General features: G+C 49.0%; 1 protein-coding gene across 2 annotated transcripts in view; it reads right to left on the bottom strand.

Moving 5' to 3' along the window:
* Nucleotides 1-1,098: 1,098 nt before the first annotated feature.
* LOC139046690 (cysteine/serine-rich nuclear protein 1-like) overlaps nt 1,099-16,521 on the bottom strand; it is a 48,190-nt gene continuing 32,767 nt past the window's right edge. The window contains exons 5-7 of one of the 2 annotated variants that reach the window (XM_070532916.1): nt 5,312-5,519; nt 4,183-4,290; nt 1,099-2,128 (exon numbers count right to left, since the gene is read on the bottom strand). In XM_070532916.1, the coding sequence (XP_070389017.1) occupies nt 2,052-2,128; nt 4,183-4,290; nt 5,312-5,519 (393 nt within the window). In that variant the 3' untranslated portion in view covers nt 1,099-2,051. The remainder of the gene's footprint in view (nt 2,129-4,182; nt 4,291-5,311; nt 5,520-16,521) is intronic. The other variant, XM_070532917.1, reaches the window with a different exon arrangement.

The following is a 16,521-nucleotide window of genomic DNA, read 5'->3' on the forward strand; positions in this document are numbered from 1 at the left end:
ATATGCGAACGGTCCTGCGCGGTCACGAATCAGCTCTTCTCAGTGAGCCCTTCGTCGCCTTGCACGCTTTCCCCGCTGGTGTCCAGCTCGTCACGTCACGCGAAGATGTTTGTAAGGGTGCTAGGTGAGGTTTCAGGATCATTTTTGCGCTTTCCCCGCTATTTAACAGTATTTTCGAATTTGCGGAACATTCGTACTATGAGATGCGTGACAGGCAGGAGTTAAATGGAAGCTAAAGGTGTCATTACCTTTGACATCGTGAAATATCGCCGGAGTATTTGTCCTTCGACGGCTTTGCGTGGTTAGCGTATAATGCGTGACAATAAGCCGGAGGTCCCAGCCGCCGACTTCGAACTAACGTTTGCGTTGATGTTGCCCAATTTCCTTCGTTGGTAGAAAATAAGTGTAAAACGTCTTTGTTTTAGTCTCTTCGAGGACGTATTATTAAGGATAAGTTTGCGACGTTCTCAAGATTACATCCGATTTCGAGCGCTTCGAAGCCTGACAAACACTTTATCGGCATCCACTCTGAAACAAGGTGGTGAGGAAGTGTCCTAGCCTTCTTCACCTTCTCAGAGGTGCTGTACATGTTTCTCATTTTCGCATTTTTATGCATCTACTTAACCATTCTTCCTCTTTTTTAAACTTGTATATCTACCTTCTACCGCTACCTAGGCCTTCGCCGGGTTTCGTTACCATGGGTGCAGCGGCCTGACTTAATGAACACAGAGCAGCACACACGCCACCGGGTTCCTTGCAGCATCAGCAGATGGCACTCGCCTCCACTCATCAGTGGTGACGTCGCGGTAAGGCTAAACTGCGTTCCTGGGACGCTACCAGCGCTACACTAAAACTTGCCTTCGGCAAAGTTTCTTAGCTCAACGGCAACGCTGGTTCAACTAATCCCCCGCTATTACGTTAACATTAAACTAAATTGACTTCACAATACGGACTTTCTGACCTTCCAGGAAAGGGAGAAAAGAACAAATTTGTTCATAAACAATGTACGTACATTTATTCGCTTGAATGTACTCATACATTACATAAAATTTCTCACTTTACAACAGAAACATTTTGCTAAATGTCACTAAGACACGAGCATATCTAGAATCCTACAGGCTATATGAAAATGAAACATTCAGAAAATGGACACTAAGACGTGTGGCTTATGTAGGATACGATAACTCCAATCACTAATAAGGGACAATTCTTTAGCTAAAAATCTAGCAATTCTTATGCCTAATGTTACAGGCAGTGTTCTTCTAAATATATTTCGGCAATAATATGGGGCCTGTCCCATTTCTAGAGCAGCCAACCCCTTGTACTCGAATTAGCTTCAGTCATCGAAGTTGCAAACGTTCATGACTCACTCCCTACTGAAAAATACGTTATGTATGCATTGTAAGGAAACGCTGTGTATGCATCCGAATGAAACATTGCGTATGCATCTGAAAATACAAACGAGCTTAAAGAAAGCTCCTATTGGGAGTGCATGCAAACATATTTATGCACTGCGCTCTGGGTGCCAATAGAAGACCAGGTTGTAAAATAATCGGGCTCCCTGCTGCAGTATTTTTTGTAGCCTGCGAGTTCCAGGTGCTTGAACTCGATTTAGTAAGATTTGCTGATGTGCATGCGACAGTTCATTGTGTATCAGCCAGTGTGGCAATGACAACTGTCAAAACCCTGCTTCGGTGGCGGCCCCTTGAGGCAATCAGTTGTCGCGAAACTAAAATGTGTACAACACTTTATATTACTATCGAACTGAAGATCATATTCCGATTAACTACGCGAAGTGATTGCAACACAATGACCGTCGTATCGCAACAAATATGTTGGTCATTTGCCTAGCGAAAGCTATTTCAACAATTAAACGCTAATAATCGAGAAATAACAGGCACGCAAGGAAACGTAGTTGCACAAACATTGCCATGTGTGCGAGCCTGAGGCACTGTGGCTCAGCTGGATTCCGGGAATTCTTCGACGTTGTGCGCCGACAGCATAACCAGGCATAACGAAACTGTTCTGGACAGGCAAACAAAAAACGCCACCTAGTAGCTCCCAGTCGTATCGCCTTCCGTGAGGGAGCAGGCCTGCTCGAAGTGTTGTGCTAGTTGAGTAAGCAGGTCTGTGCAAATAAAGGAAGACGATGTTATCGACACAGGTCAGTAACCATGTGCTATTGCTAAGCGAAACTTGCTCATAGTTACGCCTTGCATATAATTTCGAGGCCGTAACCCTATAGTTAAAAAAAGTCTTTAGACTACCAAGGCACAGATATATACACGTAGAAAAACAGCAATGCAAATGTAATTTCGCTTATGAAAATAGCAGGAAATACGTTACCTTGTTTTAGAACTTTCCTACCTTCGGGACGTGTGTACCGCACGTCCCGATATTGATAGCATGAATGGTAATAAAACACATAAAAAAATATGCGGATCCCGCGCCTTGTGCCAATCGATGTAAGCGAGGCGTTATCTGTTATTTGCGTTCATTGACGTTATTTGGCGGTGATATATTGACAGCATGCGACAGTCGTGACGGGATGTGAAATGTGAAAAATATTCATAAATGCCTGTTAACTTGAAGACCACGCTCGACTTGATTTGCATGACGCCTGTCATGAGCGCACCTAAGGAAACGCTATGAGTGTCGTCGGCGCATTATCACCAGGCGTCACTTATACCAAGTCAAGCATGGGCTTTAAATTAAGATGCATTCTGAATACGAGGATAAGTGCACGTTTCGGCGACATTCTCGGCTGTAGCGTTGTAGCCAATAAAACTGCTTCCTCTCTCTATTCCCTCGCTAACATTTTCCCCACCTCCTCCCTGTATACTGCCGTCGCTGTTGCGGGTGAACACGGAGACGAGCGCGGCAGCTCCTGCACAGCATTTGTGAGGGGTCACGTGATGTCTCGTCCAATCTCGTCAAATCTTGTCGTCTTTCCTTTGTGCCACACTCCTGTCATGTACTAAGGCGATATCATTAGGGGCCCCGTGTCGCAGAGCATCCGGTGTTGACGCCGCGGGCATCGCTTAGCGAATAATCATTGTGAACCACAACCACACAGGCACTCCACGTGGCGCATACCTTGTCTCACATCCTTTACAAAGTTATTCTTGGGAATTTCGCGAATGACTGCTAATAAACAAATGCCATCAAAGAAAACACCGACAGCGCACGCCTCCTAGGTTTTTGTGACATCGCCACGTCTTGACCCCATCCCGACGCGGCCGGCGTTAGTTTAGTGGCGTGCGTCTCAACTACGTCCTGACGTGGCCGGCGTTAGCAGCGTGCCGGACAGCAGCAGCTGCAGCAGCCCACAGCATTAGCAATGGGAAAATTGAAGGATCAAAGAAAGTTTAGCTTTAAAACAAATAACATTGTGAGCTCTGCGACCTGATCACGATCGCACCCATTCCGCGAAACGTACATGCGGAATACAATCGACGCACACCCCTAACCCGGGCGACCGCATTTCTCAAGTTCCTCAAGCGCATAGACACGAAAGCGGACAAGTTCATGTTGGTGGACGCCGCCGCCTACCGCGGCAACCCAGCCTTCGCCGCGGTCGAGGTCTCTTCCTCGCAGCGGACCCTGAACGCCGCCACGGTACTCACACGCGATTCTAAGGTGGCGGAGTAAGTGGCCATAGTCCTGGCAGTGCTCGACGAGAAGCGAGAGGTGATATTCAGCGACTCGAGACCGACTATAATAGCGTTCGAGAGAAAAGTTGTCTCCTGCCAGGCGTTACGCGCCCTCCGCGGCGCTGATCGGACCATCCTCAACCACCACACCCTCATCTAGTTTCCGGCCTACCTGGGTCGGATCCCGGACGCCGCACTCAGAGAGCCCACGACGCTGCGCGCGCGCTTACCGACGGCACTGTCACCCCCGGGAAACCACGTCTCGACGAGTTGGAAGCGAACAGGGATGCACCAGTAACGTGCAGCGCAATTACTAAACACTTTTACCTGGGGCGACATCTCTTTCAGCCCCCGCACCTCAAATTAAACAGGCCGAAGGCGCTAACGCTACGCTTGTAAAAGACACATACCTATCCCAACCCCGCCACGTTACACATCATCTACCCGACGACGCGTGCCGCTCCTGCAGCGGCACGGCGACACTCGCATACGTGCTCTGGGAGTGTAGAAATGCTGCGCCCGACTCTACCTCGGACAAGTGCGAGAAGACCCAATATACGAAGCCCGCTACTCCAAGGCCTGCGATGGGCCGTCCAGCAGGCTCGCGCAGCGGCCGCCACGTACTCCCTGTCGGTGCCTGCGTGGGAGACGCCCACAGCGCGTGGACGTGCATCCTGCAGAAACTTTAAAGTTTATCCAATGCAATATCCTATAACTGCACTTTCTTGTGTGGAATTAGCTAGTGTATCTACATAAATGCATTACAGAATGGTGAAAATAAACAGTAAAAATGAATGAACAGAAATGAAATCCCGGGCAACCGCTACAATGCACGTAGACTAAGAGCATTGATTTCACAAAGCTGTGAAATGTGATACGGGGACAACAAGGCCGCTCCCTCTCTTTAAGTAACCGCAAAAGTGCTGGTTGATCATAGGGGTGGAAAATGCGGTCAATATCCCACAAGACCTTCGTTTTCAACGTATAACAATGCCTGGGCCCCTTGGCGCCCACCAATGGCGCAAAAAGCGCCTGCAGCCATACGCTCCGAGTATCGCGTTTCAATCGTTGAGCACTACACCACAAGACAAAGGCCTTAAAGACCTATTACTGCACATACCACAACTTCCTAAAAAATCCCGCATCTTCTCTCTTCAGTATCTTTGGCATTCGAATCCGCATTTCACATTCTTTGTTTGCTGTCCTCTTACGATAATAATCATGGCTTGTAGTCGATAAGGGAAAGGTGTCTTTTCTCTAGCGCTTTTCATTAGCATGGTAAAGTTGGCGTCTGTAACTCAAGCATACCGCTCCGCAGCCCTTAATGTGCAGAAGAATGCTTCTGCGAAAGACTGCCGCTCAGCGCAATGGAAATGTAATGCAGTACTTTTGTGGCTCTACTAAAACACCATTCGCAAATAAAATTTTGATGAAAGTCCGCGTCTACTCAGATAGCTAATTTTAAAGAAAACAAAGACTAGTTTCCAACAAAGTCGAAATTATTGGGCACAGTTCCCGTACTCATCAGTCTAATTTTTCGTGTTTTATAAACACGTATCAGTCGCAAACAAGCAAACGTTTCGCTTAATAAAGTTATTGAATTGGCTTACTTAAGAGCATTTCATCACAAGTGCATGGGTAGAAGGTACAACACATACCCTCGGGGTCTTCGACCGTGGTATCCTGGCTCCACGCGTCGAGTCTGAGACCAGAGCATGACGCGTCTCCAGCAGCCTGCTCAAGTTCTAGGCGCTTGAATGTGCGCCGGTAATGTTCACGCATGATGTCAGGATTGTACTGCCTGCGACCACACGGATTTTCACATGCCTGTTCTGAGCAGGCGCAAGGAAATCCATCCCGCTCAACCTGTAAGTCACGTAGATGGAAAGCATCGCTCAACAATGAATAAAAGTGCTTACTCTAGCCTTTTTTTTTCGTTTTCACTAGTTCATTAATAGCCATACACGTATAAGCCACAGCAGTGGCTTCTGTGGCGCGCCCCGCTAACACCAACCATCCCCTTAAGGGATATCTAAACAACAATATTTTAAACACATTTGATACTAACAAGTGGCATTGCATGCTGAATGTCGCTACAATTACTTTCGCCGCTTATCATCGCGTTACACGCCTGAATGAAGGAACCATTTAATGGAAATGAGGACTACAGGAAAGTCTTGTTTCAACAAAGTTGCAGGAGTAGCCAAAGTTACTTCATATTCATTACGTCGTTATATTCATTATTACCCTTTACAGCAATATTTGCCAGATGTGCACACGACTTCAAGCGACCAAAGGAGATGGTTTACGACACGCTAAGCCGCTACACGGTGAGTTATACGATAAAAGGTTTCTGTGCCTAACAGATTCCTTAGCATCAGACGCGATAGCCTTGACGAGAGTGACGTTCTGCTCAAATGTGATCTTCCGTTACCTCTTTACACTTGATTCGTCTATATCATTATGCAACCGGCAAAACGATGACGCGGCGGAAGAAGACCACTCACACGCTTCGATGCGAACAGAGTCAGTGGAGGTCGAGCAGGACATGGCACACAACATGACGCACTAACTAAGAAGGTGATTGAGGCTGCTCTGCCGCTCGCACATCGCTCAGAAACGTTTCTGTTTGGAGAGGTAGAGAGAACACTTATATAGGGTTCGGGTCGTAGAACTTCGTGCGACAAACACCACTAGTTCTCTGTGTATGTGTTCCTTCTTGCCGCTCATTCTTGCCGCTTCTTCCTTCTGCCGCTGTTTAAGCTCGAAGTATGTCAACTGGCAGAGTTGTGTGGATGTGGAGGCCAAAAAAACCTTTGTTGTGGCGGTTTTGCTTGGCCGAGTCGTGGCTTCCGAGATTGCGAGGAATACCACGTGCACCCATTGGATGCGGACATGCCTAGCTACTGCTCTGTGATCACTTACCCAGACCGCAATCGCCGCCCGCAACCGGGGGCCCCTGACAACACCACGCACGGCATGTTCAGCCGCGCATCCCCGGCGTCTACGACTCACCACCTCCGAGCCCTTTGCAGCGGCCCCAACATTCCGCTTTCGTTCGCCTGCACGTCTTACCGCTAGCTCGGACCAGATACCTCGACAGCTCACCACCCCAAATATGGAAACGGACCTAGACACTACCCACGTAGGCTACCCTGGCAACGACTGGCTGACTGTGAAGTACAAAGGACGGAAGGCAGTGCAAACACCACTTGAAACAGCCACTACCCAGCCTCAGGATGAACGCCTTCGACGCCCGTTCCTACTTCATAAGAGCGATGTAAAAGTCGTCATCCGGCCACGAGACAGACTACATCTTGCCCGTTGTACATCTCCACAAATAGCGGCGTGTGCTAAGACAGCTACCAGACACCCAATACCCCAACACTTCAGCAATCTTGCGGTCAGACAAGACATTAAAAAATTGTAATCGCGAACACATCTTAGGAAGCGCTGGCAATGAACATCCGATGCACCATGTATCTGCGACTCTGCACAAAAGAATGCACTATCACTACTAATTTGGCCGCTCCTTATACTCGGCCCGAGGCGTCATACATGGCATCACTTCAGGCACCCCCTCAGGTGAACTGCTAGACAACCTTCATGGCCCCGGCCGTCATATCTTACAAGCTTGCAAACTCGGGTGCTCACCAAGCGTAGTCATCGCATTCGTGGGCAAAATCAGGCTATTTTACGTGTACTACGATGGACGAGGACTCCGTTGCACCCCTTTTCGCCACACGGAAAAAGCGCGTAGGCTGTGCTATCAAGTTGGTCACCGAGAGGACGTTTGCCCCACGTCTGACCTCCAAGTATGCCAAAATTGCGGTGTGCAAGACCCCACACCAGACAACACCTGCAGACCGAAATGCACTCGTGCAAGATCAAACGCCACTGCTGCCAAGCACTGCCCCACGCGTTTCAGACGTTCGGCGCCCCCCGCCGCGCGCCTCAGCCGCCAAGACCAACCAAGAGTCCGATACAGTTGAGATCCCCAGAAAGGAAACTCTAATCCCGATCGAGATCCACATCACAGCAAAGCAAACGCTAGTGCCGATCAAGACCGAGATCCCGTCCACACCAAGACTCAACGGGACTCAGATCAACGGTCGCACACAGTGCATCCGGGAAAAAGAGGCGAGCTGGGCGGCACGGACCTTTAAAGAGCCTCACAAATCATCAACTCTAACTACCAACAGCACAACATACGTCACAACCTCAAGGATCTCCAATCACTCCATAAACAGCCACCGATTTCGAACAGCAAATCATGGCGCGACCTGATGCCCTAGGACAAGCAAACACACCGAAAGACGCGAAAATTAACCAATTCAAGCAAGAACATGTCAACCTCAAGGCTGAAATAGCGCAACTCCAGACCTCACCAGCCACCTCAAGCCCAACCAACGCCGAGGTATATAGCCCGTCTACTTCTCACGCAGCTTCTCAAGACTGGCATGCACTGACTCAGCTCACTCCCCTTAGCCAATAAAATTGCCCACTTCTCCAACAAACTTACGCGCATAGCTGAGAGTGTCATCCAAGTTAACGGCAATCTGGATGCCAACTTGACGCTGTTCAACAATCCTTCACGCAGCAAATGCGCGAAGCACTTTCCGCATTGCTCTTTTGTAAAGAATGCCGCCACAAAACACCCAATGTATTTGCCCACCGCGCGGCGTACCTCAAGGCGCAATCAGAGCCCTGTACTAGTCAAGACGAAGCGTAAATCTACAGGCTCCTAAACTCCACCCCTCACAATATGGCAGTGAAATTGTCGGAACTACGCTCCAAAACAAGGCACATTGCAACCGTATATTTCTAACGCGAAAATTCCACCAGCAGTTCTAGCCCTACAGGAGACCGGAAAACAACCATCTCTTTCCCAGTACAGCTCGCACACTGCAGCGCTCAATAGCCGAGTTGCAACACTCATTTAAAGATATTGACCACCTTCACACACAAATCGACGACAGTGATATCGACTACATCCTTCTGTAAATCCTGCGTAACAAGAAAGGAGAGTAAAGTCTCTTCATACGCAATTTATAGAATCTCGCTAAAACAAAAGAGGCTCATTTCCGTTGCCTAAAATATTAGGCTTTACGTGTCAAACCACTTTCTAATAATGAGGCACGCCGTAGTGGAGGACTCCGGAAATTTCGACCACCCCGAGTTCTTTAACGTGCACCTAACGTGTACCTAATGCGAAAACACACGGCTGTTCTCGCATTTCGCCCCCATCGAAATGCGGCCGCCGTGGCCGGGATTCGATCGCGCGACCTAGTGCTCACTAGCCTAACACCATAGCCACTGAGCAACCACGGCGGGTTTCCGTTGCCTAATCACCAAAATACTTGCCACCGCGAAACGCAATTGACCCGTTGTCGTTGGAGGCTTCAACATGGCTCATCCCACTTGGGGCAATACGAAACCCTGCTCCAAACTCACCATAATCACGGGCCCATAATAGCCCACTAAGATAGACAGCAGCGTCACTACGGATACCTGTCCCGATCTCACACTCGTCCGTGGATCAAGACACGGAGAGTGGGCAAATGCTACATACCCACACTGCTCCCCGTTAACGCATTAGGACCACACTGATTCAGACGATTTACGCAAATGCAGGACACTACGACAAATCAACGATCTAAACCAATGGATTAGAGATTTCCAGGCATCGGCAGACAAACATTCACAAACACTTACATTCTCCACAGAATCCAGCTGTAGATCTTCATCTCCTTTATTTATGGGACGCTTGTCACAGCCTAGTCAAGCGCTGGCGACAGTAAAAACAGGACCGGCGGCTAAAGATCCGCATTCTGAAACTCACTACTCAGGCAGAGGAATACGCGAGCCAACTCACTTGCCAGAACTGGCAACAATTTCGCACTGCATTACAGGAAACGCAAAACACGGCAAAAACGTGGGCACTCCTCTGCCACTTTCTGGACTCCTGACAGAATAAAACACACAGCCGGCATGCCATCCACCACATCGTATACAGCCACGCCTGCTCAGACGCCGACATCCTGAAAGAACTACAGGATAATTACATCGGTCACATTCCAACACACGCGCCACCCCCAGCATCCTACACTGGAACCGCAAATTAACAGGTAGACCGACCGCTCATCATGCAGTAAATGAGACAAGCCCTACGCACCATCACCAGAAACACGATACCCGGAGAAGACGAAATGACCAACCGCGTTCTCAGAAACCTAGACAACCCGTCTATCGAGTCAGTACTCGAGCTCTTCAACCACCGGTGGGAACAAAGTATCCTACCGGCAAAATAGAAACACGCAGACATTACCTCATCCCAAATCCAGGAAAACCCCGTATCTAGCGAACCTAAGGCTTTTTCCCTCAGGTCGTGTCTCGGAAATTTATCCGAGCATGTAGTTCTGAAGAGATTTCAACCGTACCTGTAAACTAGCCACATCGTCCAGGACCCTATCTTAGGCTTCAAGAAGCACCTCTCTACCCAGGATATTCCACTCCAATTGAAATAAGAGGCCCTTGACCACATCACCCCTAGCAGTGCGACCACGGTGCTGGCGCTGGATCTCAAAGGAGCCTTTGATAACGTCGCACACCACGCCATACTTGCAAACCACAATCTAACCAACTGCCGTCAGGAACATACAGCTACATCACTGCATTCCTCCCGGATCGCACAGCAACCATCGCTATCGACAGCATTCGCAGCAAGACAGTATACACACCTAACAGAAGTACACCACAAGGAGCAGTGCTGTCGCCCATGCCCTTCAACATAGCAATGATGGGTCTCCCGGTCGAACTCAATATCATTCCAAACATCCAACATGCTCTCTACGTCGACGACATCACTATCTGGATTACTCTGGGGAACGTGGTAGGGGAACAGGACGCCCTACAGGAAGCCACGGACACAGTTGAAAACTACGCACAGAGTAGCCGTCTAAACTAGCTCCAAAAAAACCGGGATTTCTGATTCTCAGGAGAAAAAGCAGAAACAAACACGAGAATAAACCCGAAATCAATATTCGTCTTGGCAGCAAATCAATTCTTGAAGTACAGCACCTATTCATTTTAGGCCTCTATGGCCATCGAAACGGGGGCAGCACTTACGCTGTCAAACCTGTAACACAAATAGCCTTGCAGGTGATGAGAATGGCTGGCACAGCAACGTCGCGCCACCATTGCCTCAAGGAGGAAGACGTCCTACAATTCATTTAAGCCCTAATAATAAGCCACGTGGCATACGCGACTCCGTATCTCCGACTTAGACTCAGAGAACCGTAAAAAATAGACGTACTCCACCGCAAAGTTTACAAACAAACCCTAGCCCTTCCGCCGGCAACTGCCAATCTACGACTTCAGTCCCTGGGACTCCACCATTCAGCGAGATAAATTAATGAGGCCCACCACACAAGGCAGCGGGAACACGTACGCCTCACAACCCCAGGCAGAAACGTGCTCGAACGTGCCGGCTATCCCACTCAAAGGAACAGAAACAGACAAAGCGACACCCTAGCCTCCGATATCCGAGATCACGTCTACATAGCCCCCATACCATGGAACAAGCAGCCCGAGAATCATGTGGCTCACCATAAGGGACGTGACAAGGCGCTCCAATGGCACTACGGAAAGCTCCACAACACATTCTACACATTCTACGCAGTCGCACACCCACGCGAACCCGCTAATACAGCATGTGTGATAAAATGAATTCCGGGAAGCCTTATCTACCTCTTTTAAGAGCACTACCATTGTCGAATCCTAAGAAGCAGTTGTTGCACTTGCCATGGTATAAAACCGAAGCAGTGAGGACGCTGGAATCATCACGGAGTCGCGGACGGCCTGCTGTAACTACACAAGATGAGGTCAAACATCCCACGTGACTAGGAGCAGCTGTTGTGGCGGGCTCGGGATGCAGCAAAAGTCGCTGGAGTACTGAACTGAGGACCCCCTCCGCTGGACCCGTGCTTATGGGCGTTTATCATGATTCGCATGTGTTTTACTGTTTCTTTTTCCGAATAAAGTTATTTCCTCCTCCTCCTCCCTACGAGAGCACACTGGTGCCGATGCGATCTCGGAGCTTATGTCTAGCAGTGCCAGTCTGCATGACGCCCAGTAGTGAGGGAGATGATTGGGTGCACTGGTCTTTCGCACCTCCGCGCACGAGCAGTGGCTTACCATTGGTGTGATACTTTATCAATGCAGCACGTTTTTAGCGTACGTTGGTACCGGATGGGCGCAGCAACGCGTCGCCTCCATGATTGCTGCGGCGCAACCTCAGAGGCCACGTGAAACTGCACTAGACTTCGAGGAGCCGCAGTGAAACAGAAGTGTGATGGCTATAATGAGCGCATACTTACTCGCAGCTACGTCTAGTGGTGAGAAAGACGAGCGATGCTTTACTTCGTAATCAACGCGGGGACTCGGGTGTTTAAACACCTGCATCGAACTATAGTTACTGTATATGGCTCTCCTTCACATACAGGAACTACACCGAATGTGAGCCGAACCCTGCATTATATTGGGCTTGCAATAGTTGGGTATTTCTTGGTTGTAAAGAGAAATCTAGTGTGTTATATTTATTGGCAGGTCAATTTACTTTATTAAACCAAAGTTCTCGACACATGAATGTATGGGGATTCGAATGGGAATTTCACCTACTTTATATCCATTACATAGTTACATTTCGTTTCGTTAGTAGGAGCTGTGACTTTATTTCCGATCAAAACGTAGGTTACCGCAGAACCCGGGGGGCCCTGATTGGCAGAGAAATAGTGAAAGTAGTTATAATAAGTGTGCGAGCATATGACATTGACTAGTGTAATAAAGCGTGGTCACCGAATGGCATAGTTAGAGAGATTAACTGAATGGTCGACCTAGAAAGAACAATCTTCTTGTTCTGTGCACTGGGTGATAGCTGTCGGGGCGGCCATCGCTACGTCGGCAAAGCGGGTATCCCTGCGTAACAGATGCCGATGAAACAAAGTCTAATGATCCATATAGTCGGAGGTAGACATTGTTGGTTGCAGAGCACTGACCTGACAATCTCTTAGTAGGCTGATAACGACGTGACTGACGTGCTTGTACAATATATTTAATTTGTTTCAGTGAATTGGTGTATTGATGGCTTCTTATATGTGTAGGGTCCTCAAAGCATTTAGTCAGATGCTGCGGTCAGTTACGGTGATTATGCTCTGCTATCCTTGATGTTGAGCCTCGGCGGCATAAAATTGTCTAGACATAGCCCAATATAAACAGTTAAGTGGGGTTATGTCACGCGATTGTGACGGTCCTTCGGTCCTTCGTAGTCATTTCAGTAATTGTAAAAGTCTTCTTGACCCAGTTTTTCACACAAGAAATTTCGGGAGAACCATTCTGACCAAAATTGCCGTTATTATTGGGATTAGAATTGAAGCGACGTAGCGACAAACCTAATGTCACCGCCGAAAGGCGTCGGGCATGGGCCGCGTATGCAGACGCGCATCTCCCTCTCACTTCCTTCTGTACACCCTGCGCGATCTAGCGATGCAACCGGGAAGTCCACGTGATTGTGATCATTTATTTAGACAAGGTTGAGTACATGTGACAAGGGTTTGATTCTGCCCAGCACCGAGTCAACTTTACAGAAAGAGAAAGGGCGTGGAAAAGGCAAGCACGTAAAGTGGAATGTATTCTGGTTTGCGACCTTGCACTGGAAGGGAAATGGAAGACGGAAAGAATGGCCGGAAAACAAAGCAAGGTTATGAAAGAATAATAGAGTAGGTGGAGAGCATCCGTGAGAACTAGTCTCTCTAATAGACCACTCGAACACCAAAACTTCAAGAGTGCCTTGACCGACTTGTGGCGTGGTGAAAATTTTACGCGATATTTATTTCGTCATTGAAGAGCGACGCATACTCAGTGACCCAAGTAGGCATCAAAGGGATTCATTGAGGAACGGCACAAAGCGAGCGTTCAGTACCCTGTGACCCATGTTGGTCCGACGGTCGGTTTTTACCTTGGTTTCCTACACACAGCAGCCCAATGATGTAACTATTAGTTCATGGACTACCCAGTGACAAAAGTTGGCGTGAAAAGTTAGGCGTGTACAGACATGCAGACAGGCATGCATAATGCTAACTGAGTGAAGACACTAAAGAATGCTTCTCGCATAAACGTAGGACCAAATGATTTTTCTTGGGCCAAATGTCGTGAGAAGCCTAGTAAGCTGGACGTTTGTTATTCGCCTGCGATGTGGAGTTGGGGTTCGGCATTGCTGCAGTAAGCGTAACACATGCGTCGATGCTTTCGCCAGGCTGAACACTGCCTTTCTGCAAATAAAAATGTTCTCTTGTGATGCTCCCGTTTAAGCCAACATAGGTCCCAGGTGCGCGTGTAGGCAGCAGCGGGAAGAGGTAGCCGCCGTAGCCGCGACTTATTTGCGCCGTGCAACCATGGTGCCGCGGGATCTCGGGAGTGGCCGATGCCGCGGCCGCTTAGGTCGACCGCGTTAACCTGTTCTATTCTCGCGCTACATGCACGCGAGCCATCTTCTTCACCGGCTCTGAAGGCGATAGTGGCACCGCTGGAGAGTCTTCTTCCTAGCGTGAAGCGCGACTGAAATATATGTGCAAAAGTCTCGCGTGTAGAAAGAATAGAGACTGCAAGCCTATGTACATGAGTGCAATTTCTAGCATCCGTTAAGAAGTCCAGGTAAAGTGCGTGTTGCCGCGAAGGTCGTGGCTGAGAGTGCGCGTTGAGGACGTCGTCTTGCGTTGTCGACGTCCGGACACCCAGTGTGGTTAAACTCAGCAAGCATAGTTGAGGCGTATTGGCCGGTTATTTCCGCACGCCGAGAGTTCAGACCATTGAAGGAAACAAGGCCGAAGACGGTCTCGTCTAGCGGCGCGTAATGATGGCAGTGGCGATGAAATGTCTTGGCACTGTGCCTTGCTGCGTCGCCAATTCACGTACGGTTGCAGTTGCGCAGAGAGGTTTACTGTGACGACCAGGAAGACCTCGGTCTAGATTTGGCAGTCAGTCTGGCGGCTGCTCGCTTGGTGCGTAGTTTGCCAAGGCTTTCGTCAGGTGCTATGGAAAGCAGATGCTGCCGTCATTGCTACTGTCGGGTTTATGCTGTCCGAGAGAGATGTGCCAGGTGGCACGGGCAGCGTACGTTGTGAGCGAGGCGCAGCAGCAGTGATGCCTTAGTACGAGCTCCTGATCTGCCACAGGTTCTCGTAGATACCCGGGCCTGGTAGAAGTCGGAGCTCCGCAAGATGACTGTGTGGCAGCTCGCGACTTGTATGCAGATTGCGCAAGTGTTCGTCACCCACGTTGTTGTCGTAAAAATGATTCCAAAGCTGAAGAAACCACATGATAGAGCTGCTCCTGCAGAACTTCTGTAGGCCACACATCCACGGAAGGTGCGAGCACAGAACATCGGAAGGCTCACCTGCAGCTATGCCGACAGCATCAGGGTTGCGGTGGTCGCTTGAGGCATCGCCAAGGTTGTGCTTCTGGCGTCGCCATGTCTACCAGAGTGACACTGGCGCCTAGTGAAGCCGGTGAGAGAGCTTCTGAATTGGTGATGATTGAGGTGCCCCAAAGGGAAAGCGGATAGCTTGCGGGAACTTCCAAGGAAAGGGAGCGGCGGGTCGTAGGGTAGCCGAAAGCGCTTGTGTTTGGCCCGGCGAAATCCCAGGAAAGATTTGTCCCACAGCTGCCTTAAATATGGGATGCAGGCTTGCGGACTGAGTAGAGGTTTGATGCTCGGGTCGGCGCATGCTGACGATCCACACGGGTGGACGCAGGTGATGTGGGTCGACAACACGCGGCGGTTCAAATGACGATAGCTGTTGTGACTGAGCGCTTGAGGTGGCCTAGTGAGCAAGAAAAGCATCTTGCAATTCCCCGTAGAAGTCGAGTCGACTGCCGAGCAACTGCCGGAGAGGTTGAAGAGGCTTCGCACGCTCGCTTCTAGAGAAACGGAAGTAGAGGACATGACGTGCCATCGTGCCGCAGAGCCAGTAAAGGTGGCGCTTAGCCTCGATCAGTGGGCGAACGAGTTGAGGAGACAATGCATGGCTATGAAGGAGGGTAACTTGTAATCGTCCGTAGCAGTCTTAATATGAGACACTTCACACAAATTGTGGTGCCAATGATTAACTGTAGGTGCACGCTACGCGTCTACAAAATTTGTTCGAACCGTTTCAGGGGCTCTTTAAGGGTCATTAACCAGGATGAGCGCCATGTGCTTACTGCATTGAGGTCAGTTCCTGGGGATTCGCGGTCAGCGTTAAAGATAATGTTACGGTAAATTACGCAATCATCAGCAAAGTGTTGCACTCTGGACCCTACACAGGACAGTAAATCAAGTAGAGGCCCGAGCACACTTTCTTGGGGTACACCAGATATCACGTGAACGGAAGATGAATTTGAATTTTTAACAGAGGTGAATTAAGTTCATGACAATTAGGAGGTCTTTAATCTAGGCGAGTACATTAGGGTGAATGTTAAGCTGGGCCAATTTCAGTAGAAGTCAGTGGTGAGGTAGCCGATCAAAAGCCTTTAAAAAAATCCAGAATTACACCGTCCACCTGAAAGTCCACGACAAGTGATAAATGTACGTCATTAGCAAAGCCAGCGAGTTGAGTGTAACATAAAAAAGCCTTGCGAAAGTCATGCTGATATTTGAAAATGTGTTATGATCTTCGTGGTAGCTAATTACTTCGCTATGAATGACATGCTCAAGTAGTTTGCAAATGGTGGTGGTTACTGAGATGGGTCAATAGTTAAGAGGGGCAGACTACTTGCCGGACTTGAATATGTGCAAAAGGATAGAAAATTGGGCGGTTTGGTGCGGTAACAC

The sequence above is a fragment of the Dermacentor albipictus genome, chromosome 2 (assembly GCF_038994185.2).
Source record: "Dermacentor albipictus isolate Rhodes 1998 colony chromosome 2, USDA_Dalb.pri_finalv2, whole genome shotgun sequence".
Classification (NCBI taxonomy): domain Eukaryota; kingdom Metazoa; phylum Arthropoda; class Arachnida; order Ixodida; family Ixodidae; genus Dermacentor; species Dermacentor albipictus.